The sequence below is a fragment of the Hetaerina americana genome, unplaced genomic scaffold (genome assembly GCF_022747635.1).
Source record: "Hetaerina americana unplaced genomic scaffold, ioHetAmer1.1.p SCAF_2, whole genome shotgun sequence".
NCBI classification, from domain to species: Eukaryota; Metazoa; Arthropoda; class Insecta; order Odonata; family Calopterygidae; genus Hetaerina; species Hetaerina americana.
The window spans coordinates 88,936,686-88,948,739 of record NW_027286763.1 but is presented as its reverse complement, the minus strand read 5'-3'; the positions used below and the strand labels follow the sequence as shown (position 1 = coordinate 88,948,739).

General features: G+C 32.5%; 1 protein-coding gene across 1 annotated transcript in view; it reads left to right on the top strand.

Moving 5' to 3' along the window:
* Positions 1-12,054, top strand: part of LOC139688175 (opioid-binding protein/cell adhesion molecule homolog) — a 402,452-nt gene that overhangs the window by 382,043 nt on the left and 8,355 nt on the right. Inside the window, exons 9-10 of the mRNA XM_071585601.1 lie at positions 5-347; positions 8,253-8,297. Coding sequence (XP_071441702.1) covers positions 5-347; positions 8,253-8,297 — 388 coding nt within the window. The remainder of the gene's footprint in view (positions 1-4; positions 348-8,252; positions 8,298-12,054) is intronic.

Below are 12,054 nucleotides of genomic sequence, written 5' to 3'. Positions count from 1 at the left end.
TCAGGATAATGACACATATGGTGGAGTGCATGGAGGACGTAACCACCTTGGAGATGGCCGAGGGCATATGGGAATGGGGTATGGAGGCAGTAATAGGGGGGCTATGATGGCATATGATTGGCACATGGTGATTGTCCCAGCCGACCCTGCTGGAGTGATGCCATCCTCAACTGTTCTGTTGTCCAACAAGGGGCACAATGGTCAAAACCATGGTACTGTTCATTGGGGATCCCTCATGCTGAAGGAGCTGGAGCCGGCTTCTGACTATGAAGCCAAAGTGCAAGCAAGAAATCGATTTGGCTGGAGTGAGGCATCCAAGAGGTTCACATTCTCCACACGTGGGTTTGGTATGTCAATTGCTACTCGTTTTTTACCATAACTTTCTATTTCCTCATTACTATATGAATCAGTATGTTTATTGAGAACTTTTCTCAATCTAATTTTTTGCACCCTATGGCATGTCTTCATGTCAAATCTTTTACTGGTATTCCTTCTTCAAAACATTTATAAGAATATTCTATCACTAAAATATGTCTAACTTGAAGTTAAATAGGTGCAGTTTTTAGTAATTCTTTAAACATAGGGAATGTTAAGAATTTTCATAGAATTTTCAAACTAGAAATCTTAGAAAGTTACTTACAATTTAAATGATTATATAGAGACAATACACAATGGGAAGTCAAAATTAACCTCAACAGAACTGACCAATTCTGCATTTAATAATTTTATCACTACATTGAAACTAAGATAGATGACTTCCACAATTGAAAATTATCAGCCCCATTACTTTAGCCATAAAATATTTATCTCACTTGCAAATGAAATCAGATCAGAGTTTTCTGACAATGATTTTGGCAAAAAATTTAAAAATTCCCTTTAAATCATTTTATTCCATATCTGTCATTTCTAAATGTGCCTGTAAGTATTTGCAATTTTAGTTGAAAATCCCAAAATATATCAAGTTTGCAAAGCAACTAAGTTATTTGGAAGGATATAAGTATTGTATCATAAGAAAGCATTATAACAGTTACAATTTGGTCATATACTCATACCATTTTTTTAATAGGAAATGGGTAAATCAGGCATTCTCTCATGAATGTTTGTTTAATCTTAACCCACATCTAAAAGTCAAACACCTAGAAACATGACTCGGTCAGATTAGAAGGTTGAAATTTTTTGTATAACAACTATTGGATCAATATTGTTTTTAATTCGAACAAAAGCTGGCAGTAAACATTTTGGTTATTTCTTTGGCACAAAATAGACTAATGATATGCACTTTCTCCTGATTCAAAAGCTTTTGTGAAAATATGAATTCATTCATTAATATGTTCATCTTCATGCCTACAACATTGAGACAAGCAAATTGTGTCACTTTCTTTTTTCACCGAGTACTACAATTTCTATGCTGTGCCATTTATTTTTGCTACAAGGCACAAAACACATTTATGTAGTCAATTAGATTGCAAAATTATTTTTGTTTGTGTTTAATTATTTCTCAAGCTAGGAGATTTAATTAATTCAAGATCTTTCCCTCACTTGATTCTGTGGGATTGGATGGCGCATGGGAGAAAATCACCTTTGATATATATTATCCAATTTTACCCAACTTGATAATATACTGCAGGACTTGGAATAACTCTTCTACTCTACTATTAACTGCCGCAGGATGTGTAGGAATAGATATTCCATTTTTTCTTTGAAATGTAAGACTGAAGAGAGTTTGGTATTTATATCAAACTTCTACAGTCGAGTCTTTTATGTATTCTCCATATTTCAATTCATAGTATTTTATAGTATTTTATATCCTACATAATTATTACGTTTGAAAGTCAAAAGAAAATGTGCAACATTTTCTTTTTAAATAAAAATTGTATATGTTGCTAAATAGTGAGGAGGAACCTATTATGTAACATTGAGGGACAATAATTATTTGGCCTTATTTGGAACTCAAGTCATGGTTGAAGAGGAACTTTTCAATCCAGTTTATTATCTTTTTATTTATTCTAAACCCTTGCAACCTAAGTATTTATTTGGTATATTAGACTTTATTCATAACTTTGCAAAAGAGTACATCTTCTTCTCATTATTTTTCTCCTAATCTCAGAGAATATCATAATTAACAAGCCTCAAATAGTATGCCTCATATGATCTGCTTTTCCTGAAGTCGTGTTGGTTGTAATATATGAAGTTGTGACTGCCAAGGAATACCATACAAATGCAAGCTCTAGGATTTTACATAGCCAAAGAGGTGTGGACATATTGATAATCGTCAGTGTCTTGAAGGAAATTTTGCCCTCCAAGCATATTCTGTTGATCAATTCTTCCACTGGCACCCCTGATGGAAGAAGCCTCGTCAAGACCTCACGTGTGCAGACACATGCCAGAGTCTTGTTTATTCCGACACTTAGAGATTGGGGTGACCTTATCTCAATTCCATGACTACCATATCTTAGAAAATACTACTTCTGGAATCGACTCTGCTAAGTATCAATTTGAGAAATTGTGCAGTGTTTTTGGCTGTCTCTTTCAGAGCTTTTATCAAGATCTCCTCTAGTCTAGGGGTTTTGTTTTTAATGTGATAGAGCTATTAAGTTATCCGTTAATGTGATGTGACAATATCATTCCTGTATTATCTTTTGGTATGAGGGGTTCTTCAGCACTAGCTACCTACATATGAGCTTTGAAAAAATTATTTAAAATATTTTATTTGTGTGTGCAGTGTATTACTTTATCATTGTTGGAGTCCAGCAGATATTCATTGAGTTTTACTTTGTGATTCTCTATCTTAAGTCCAAAAGCCCATTTCACTATCTTCAAAATATATTTTTACTCTGCATTTTCTCTCTATAATTGAATTGGATTGCTCATGATACTTTTCATATTAATATGATATTTCAGGTATTTATCATAGGCCTTATCTTCGAGATTACCTTTGTCAATCTTAAATACATGTTTTTTTATATTATGAACACCTATTTGTCTATTTTTATATGGATCTTCTCAGTTTGCCAGCATACCATTGCAGTTGATTCATTTTGCTTTCAATTCAAAAGATTTATTTTTGATTTTTTGCATAGTTCTTATGACAAAAGTGAAATGAACAATTCTCTCTCAGTTAGGTTCTTTGCTGATTCCACAGAGTAAGATTTTCATATATTTAGGTGCGCATTAAGTTCTTTTCTGTGTTCTCCAAGTTTCTCCTTTTAATTTGAATGACTTACAATCCAATGGTTAAATTAAGATAGCATGCCAAGAGTAGCATGATAATAACACTACAGTAGCACTTTAATATGATTTCACATAGTTTTTTAACAGTAGCATTGTTACATATTTTTAGATTTAATACAGACCTGTATGTGTAGATAGATTTTATCTTTTTTTCAAATATGTATTAGAATTTCATTTAATTGGTACCTATTCAATTTTAACACCAACAAATGTAGTCAAATTTCTCCAATATTCTGTATTGTTAGATTTTTTTCCAGGTTTATTTCATTTAAATCTAGGAATTGAAATTAGATATGAATTGCTTTTCTCAAGTGGGAATGAGACACACAAACTGGCTTCCAGATTCTTCATGCAACATCATTACATATCATTCATAATTCATAAATATACTCTACAGTTTCAGGTTTCACTTCATAGAATTATCTAGTATGCATATCAAAAGATTTCCATTTTCATAGACTTTAAAATCTATGTACTATGTTACAAATCTATGTAGTCTAAAGTACAAAATCTTTTGATATGGATATTCATGATTTAGGGTAAATATTTGGCATCTTCACCAATATGTAAGTAAGGGAAGGAGTGGAGGAGAAAAAAGGGCATGTGACATAACCTTTTGAAGCTGGTGATCTATCCCTCAGTGAAATGCAGAAGACCCGAATGTCATCAGGAATATCAAATTAAACTTGGATCAATCTCAAATTATTGGTAATTTAGTTTTGTTTTCAGTTGAATATTACTCATGTGTTATTGGTACAAGATTTGATTTCATTTTCATAAATCATAGGTACTTGATTTTATTACTGATGTTATAGAAGGGAAAGGGATAGGATATGCATTGATGAAATCTGGGGAAGAGGGGATCAGTGGCCTTTGCTTTGGAGATAGCTTAGGCTTTTTTTGATGGCAAGTCTATAACATGTGATCCTCAGATTTCATACTACAGTCTGTCACTCCACTAAAAATGCCATCCAGATATTTTTCGATTCCCCAATGATTATTCTTCATCATAATGTATATATGTTGTAATGCTAATGTACCTGAAATAGATAGCCGCATTGTGTGCATCTATTCTATGATTCATCCATTGAGTTGTTTGAATGGCTCATCTTGAGTCTCCTCTATTTGGGCTTTGAAAATCAATTCCTAACTTAAGTAGTTTGTATAATAAATCAATGGCCCATGTTTTATGGCACTCCCTATTTTACTTAGTCAAACCATGAAAATACTCTTGAACAGATAATGGCATCTCCTGAATGAGTTCCAGGTACAGTCATTTCCAAAAATAGGTCAACAAAATTGATTATTAATACTTTAGTCCTGAGTTGAAATCTTAAATTCAGTCATTGCATGAGTATTGCAAGCTAAATAAACTAATGGTGTTTATAAGGTTACCCTTATTACCCGTAACCGTATAATCTCAATCCACTGGTAAATAGTTGGATGAAATAACAAAACATTTGGGCACATTAACATTAATACATCACCAACAAGAGCTGTCAAGGCTGGTTATAATGGCATCAGAAAATACGAGGGTAGCTGGAAAAGTTCTAGGAATAAAATAGAAACAAACCACTTACCTCAGTAAAACTTGTTTTATTTTGTAATGTAGTCACTAATGCACTAAATCCAGCAATGCTTCTATGTCTTGATCCCATCTTGAAAATTAGATTCCTTCAGACCTGCAAAATTCTTTTCTACTTTGGCTGTTCGTTCATGGTGCTTTAGTCAGTCCAAGAGATTAGCCTAGTATTTCCAGTAATTTTTTGATCAGTAGGAAGATAATCTATCAGCAGAATCCCTTTTGCATCCCAGAAAACTGAAGCATCACCTTTCCGGTCAAAGGTATTATTGCCTTTACCTTCTTTGGTGGTGGTGAATCAACATGTTTCCACTGCTTTGACAGGTGTTTTATCCCTGGGGTATAGTAGTGTACCCAAGTTTCTTCATCTGTGGCTGCAAACCAGCACAGAAAATCTTGTTGGTTACTCTTAAAGTGAATGATTTCCGGAACCATTCTGATGTCTTTGTGATCCTGCATCAAGAGGCAGAGCACCCATCTAGCAGATAATTTTCTCATATCTAATTCCATGTGATATGCCCATTCAGAAGATATCCCTATAGCTTTAGCAATTTCTCGCACGTTCAGTTGGTGATCCTCCATGACCATTTTATGCACTTTAGCAGTAATTTCTCGGGTAGTGGCAGTTGGACTGGCCACTCCTTTGACTGATCATCATCTAAGCTCTCCCAACCAAACTTAAACTCGTTTGTTTACTTGCCAACAGTTGAATATGAAGGAGTAGAGCTCCTCAGAGTGTTCTGAAAGTCGGCATGAATTTCCTTTGCTTTCATGCCTTTCTTTACAAAGTATTGAATCATTGCTTGAATCTCAATTTTTTCCATCTTCACAAGTCATCATATAGTAACAGCAACAGAGGGGTGTCCATACCACAGATCTCTTCCCAGACCACTGACATGTTACGTGTTTACTCATAGAGGATACCTACTATGCAGGAAACTCATTGCGCTGGCACTGATATCTGGTGGTAATTCTGAAGAGCCTTTCTAACTACCCTTGTATCTTAGTTAAATGGGGAAGGGTTGAGCTTGCTAACTTTGTCTTTACGTAAAACTGTGTTGTGTTGGTTTTAATTAGAAGAAGAATAACAATGATTAGGTAAAGTATTATACAAATTCACTCATACAAGGACTCCCTTCTTGGTAATTATGGCATGTAATATGGTTGTGAATTGATATCCAAAAGATTTTCCAACTTTACAAATCAATTACACAATGACGTTTCAGGTATCTATTTCTTATTACTTTTTTATTTGAATTATTGCATTTATTATCCATTGTATGCTGGTAAAATATTAATACATATGTCTTATTAGTCACCGTCCATGCATTAGATCCGTCTTCATCATTCTTACTTTCCTTGGAAAAATCATTGGATTTGATATTTTCAAAATATCCAGCACAGACTCTAAAATTTAAATGATGTAATATAAAAGCTTTACCAAGTTACAGTTGAAGTATTGGTTTTCTTTTGTTATCCTCACGGTCATAAAATCAACAAATCTTACTATTCAAAGTAAGAACTTGGATCTGGATCTGTTAGTCTAAACATGGCTTTGCAAAGCATCATTCTATTATATCTGAGTTCCAAACCTAATTTATATTTGGACCACTTCCATGCAACTAGTAAAAATTAAATTTCACCAGAGCCATATTTTCTGACTTTTTTTGGTTCTCCACTCTCTCTCTTTCTCCTGTAAATAGTGCATTATTTTTAAATGTCTTAATTAATGCATTATGGTTTAGCATAGTATTTCATCAATCATGCCTATAGTTATGAACATCCATCCCTTCATATGAAGGATATGTAGTAATGCACATTGCTCTAGTAAATTATTATTTTTTTTTCTTAGCCCTTTTTTATGAGGAAACACTAAAAATGTATGATTCCATAATATTTTGTTTTTACCCAAGACAGAAGTTCCACATACCACTTCTTCTCTTTGAGTACTTAGTATATCACATATCCATTTACCGCTCAATAGGAGGGTATGCTGTTGTGACTTCTTCATCATTCTTACTTGACTTGGAAAAATCTATTGCTATGCAATTGTCTTCATCAGAGTACCCTAAGGATTTTTTGGTAACTGCTTCTGGCAGATAAATCCTTCAAAACATGATAATAAAGAACGAGTTTGCATAATTATTACAGATGTGAATATATTTAAATATTCAGATATTTGAATAAGGAAAAAAAAGTGCTAGGGGTTTATGAATGAAATTGTCCTAATATACATAATTTCTCATGTGTGGCATGGGTCATAAAAAGACATTCTTCCATTCAGGTTCAGTGTATAGATACTGAGCATACATCATAATTATTAGATACTAACTCCATAGTTGAAAAGCCTGTGTCCCTTTTTTCTAGAAGTAAGAAAACTAACGCTGAAAAAAATAAGGTTAAATGCTAATGGACTAAGTTCAAAATTACTTAAATTGCAGCCTGCAGTTTCTCTGTACCATGGCCTAAGGCTCAACAAAAACATTTATTTTCAGATTTTAACAATTAAAAAAATAATTTGTGGTTTCATCGTAAATTTTTCATCTCTAATTCTCCATAACATTTTTTAAATTCAGGTTCTTTAAAGAAAAAAAATCATTAATATCTGTGTCAGTGGAGATAAAGCCATATAAAAACTTGGCTATTTTCTAACTGATTCATTCAGATCATTAAATAATGGCCCATTCCATCTAATATTTTCATTAAATAGGAAAAGGAAAAAATCAAATGATTTTTATTTTAAATATGGCAAATTTTATGTTTTTAGAGTGCTCGTGGGCACTTTGGATATCTGTAGGGTTGAAGGGAGAAATATGTGAAAATAGATGTAGTTGGACAAGTACTAAGAGAGGTCAAAAAGTGGATATCTTTTTTGATAGTCCCTAAGAATAAAAATAGGACTTGGTATGAACCAAAGTAGATTAAAGTATAATATATAAACTCATGAAACACCTGCTTAAGAATTTCCAATGGAAATGTGAATGTTTTTAAAGTTCCTTAAAATTTAATGGTAATGATGTCCCCAAAGTAAAAGATTTGTTGTGATGCTTTGCCATTATGATAATTATATACACCATTCTGATATTATAAACTAATTTCATTTAGAGATGCATGCTGAGGAATTCAAAATATATTGCTACTGTAGACTCATGAAAATGCATCGTATAAAGCAAGCCATGTACATGCATTGCATTTTTTGCTAATGTCTTCTCTCCTCTGACAAACTAAATCCTGAGTGGTGGAAACATACTCAAAAATAAATGTTCAAACTTCATCAATGACTGCATGTCACAAAATTTCACTAAAACAACAATAAACATTACATTTTATATACTTAGTATTTGAGCTATTTTGGAAATACACCTGGTGTTTTTATGGAATGGTTTAAGTAAAATTAAAAAGCATTGGCTTGACTTTTATTTCCATTTTGTCCTACCAGAGAACTCACTGATTGAGCCTTCCCCTGTACCTGCAGTTTTTTCAGGTCAGTTACATGTTATTTTCAGTTAATTTTTTTGTTAACCATTTCTGATACTCGTACACCTACATATTGTTATATTTTGTTCTCATCTTTAATTACAAACAAACATTAACTTATTCATTTTACAATATTTTTCTACAAGATGGATAATATATCCTCAATTCACATACCTCTTTCAGAGGAACATTTTTTATTTACCAAAGGTGTAAGACTCAAAGAAAATTGGGCATGGTTTAATTTGACATGTTAGATTACTTTTATATTTGCTTGAGGAGGTAATGGAAATTATTGGTTATACTCAAAATATGTATGTATATGTAATTGTGCAAATCCTGATTTTCTGTTAATGTGTTCCCAAATAAATAAATATTCTATACACACACACACACATACATACATAAATAAATAAATATATATATATATATATATATATATATATATATATATATATATATATATATATATATATATATATATATATATATATATATATATATATATATATATATATATATATATATATATTTATGTATGTATGTATTGCATCTAATAATAAGGCAGATGTGGTTTCCTTTAATGTATACTATCTATTCATGATGGAAAAAATGAGATTTTGAAGCTTGGCATAAAGACAGGATCCAAAAGGTTAGAGGGTAGGAATACAATATGATGAGCACCACATAGGTTATATGGATGACTTTCAAGTAAAAGAAAGACCAACTACAACCATCACTGGTCTCTTCTGCCAAATGCATCCACCATGAATAAAAAATAATTCACTTAAGATATACAATTATAATTCTAAAATTTGGTGTGAAATCGATGATTGCTAAGGTTTTTGCATTTTTTTAGACATCTCAAAACAATCATTTATATTTTTAAATTATTTGGTGAATATTTAAGCTTAAATTTTTCCAACTCATTTTTGTGCTAACTAAGTTACCATATATTTTGAACTTTCTCTACACATGTTATTTGAATTGGGGGATGCGGTTTCAAGTAGGTGAAGATTTGGCTTTAAATTTTATTTTGCAATATGCTAGGAAAATCTCATGAGGAAGTCACTCTGTTGCTCATTTGAAGAGTCGCCTAAAATTGACAGATTGACAGACTGATACTATGCTTGCCAATCAATAGCCATTGCTCTTGCTTACCATATTTTCATGGGGGAGGGGGGGTTTTCTTGGAAAGGAGCATATTTCTTTAGGGGCACAGAGTTGGCTGTAGAAATTACTTAGCTAAATAATTCCTAAGTGACATGTCCAAGCTAAAGCTATAACTTTGTTGTATGTTATTGTTAAAAGGCAATTGTAAAAAAATATCATAAGCGTGTTACTTGTTATATTCTAGTTTATTTGACACTAATGGCATGCAAATCCACTCTGTCACCAGTTTGTCATAAAATATTTTTTCGTGATCCTTGATAAGTACTTGAAGAAATATCCTTATCGGGAGGTAATGAAACAAATAATGATGATGAAGGTGACAAGTACACAAGAAAAAGAAAAGGAAGACAGAAAGGGAAGGACAGATGAAGGAAGTCTAGAGATAAGAATCTGGAGGAAGAATGTAAAATGTGAAAAGGATATTATTGTTAGGAGTATTGGTCTCCTTACATGCGTTAGGTTTTGATGGACCTTGAGACTACACACTATGGTATTCTAAGCTCAAACAAGACACAAAATATCTTTACGTCTCATACCTTTCACATATTATTGCAATAACTTATGGGTAAATTCTGCATACCTTCTACTTCCCTTAATTTCATTCAAAATACCAGTTACTCCTCCCTCTATCTTACTTTCCCAGCATTCTTCCATCTATTACCATCTTCATCATTTCATTACTTCTCAGTGTATTCTGCATCCAATTTTCCTGCCTTCTTTGAATTTTTCCCATTAGCCATTTCTATTCATAGGATAAACGTTAAAGAGGAGGAATTCTGGGAGCAACTGCATTTTTGAGAGGCACCTACAGATTCATTCCTGCTAAGTCATGTGCTCATTTTTTCACCTAGATAAATTGTGTCAGCCCCTAATTCCCAAAGATAATATCATTTAACTACAGTTAACCCTAGTAATAATAACTGCATTTTATAATGTAATATATTATGTTGAATTCGCAAATATTTATCCATCCATACATCACTCCTATTCACCAAAGCTGTGTGATTTAAAAAGGAACTAACTGGTCAAGAAATATGATGTCAAACCCTTTATTCGATAAAATTTTGCTTAAGTTTAGGAATTCTCTGCCAGTGATAGTTGTACAGAAAAAATAAAAAAATGAAATGTTTTAGCATTTAACACCTAAAATGTAGAGGCAAACCCATGTACTTTCTGATTCCAACTGAGATTAACAAATTCCATATCTTCAACTAAATCTATTCCATACTTTTATCTGGCTACAGAAATAGATATTTATTTCAACAGCTTTAGATATTTCAGTGCAACTGGCTACAGTCAATGAAGTGACAAGAAGTATACAAGAAACATAATTCAGATACTACTTAGCTAATCACCTGGTTTGAGCTCATATCTCAAATAATGGTATCTCATGATGTATTCTAATTGCTGGCCCCGGTGACGGTGGGGTTAAGTTCTTGTCTGCCAACCCAAAGGTGGCGAGTTCAAATTGCGCCTGGTAGGTTTTCCTCCACCTAGGGTTTGGGTATTTGTAATTGTGTCCATTGTTATCATTCCAATGTAAAGGCCAAAATGTGCTGTTTTTGGACTGAAGCTAAATAAATAACTAAATAATTCAAGGAACATCAGCAATTATTAGAAAAACAAGCAAATAACAACACCGTAACTTGCATGAATGATGTTAGTAAATTGCTACTCAGTTTTCACTGAATGTATTTAACATTTGCTACCAATATTGTTATCAGAGTTGGTATTACTCTGTGCCTTGTCCACAATTGGACAAGTATTGAGTGTATTCAGTTTTCACATACCCATTTCTTGGAACATAATTGATAGCAAATTAATCCCTTAAGAGTTATATAATTAGCATCAGTTTTATTGTTCATTTCCAGATATACAACATATATTAACTTTCATGAAAGTGGGGTAAAAATGCCAAATATTATCAAATCATATAAAATGGCAGTAGCCCAACTATTTAATGCAGCTGCATTTACTTGAACATTTTAAAACTATATTCTGGAATAAGTTGGGAATATTTTATGGCTATAGCCTCAATTATTAATGCTCCGATTAGCAGTATTTTTAGCAGTATTAGCAGTATTAACCGCATAATCTCCATTGAAATCTCCATTTTGGTATAAATATAAGTATCGACATGTTTCCCCTGATGTTTATATGACAATGAAACTAAGACTTATGTTCTCATTCCATCGCTGCAAATCCAAATTAAGATTTTAATACTAAGGGCCTGAAATTATACAAAGATCTTTACCATGAGAATAAAACCATTTATATGAATGACAACAAAGTTGAATTCTTACCTTCTGCTTCAAATATTTTTCATGAAAAACTTGCACTAGCTCAGACAGTGAGTATTATAAATAATGCCAGTACCTGGTTAAATAACTGTAACTTATATCAGTTCTGGAGCAGTTTTGGTGTAAACATTGAGAGCCTCTTGTTTTTTACTTATGCTAAGACGTAATTATATGAGCCATGATCTATTTTAAGAGGTATAAATTGCTTCACATAACCTTAACCCCCTTAATAACATAATGTATATTTTGACATATTACTTTTAACGTAGAATCATAATTAATCATGTAGATATC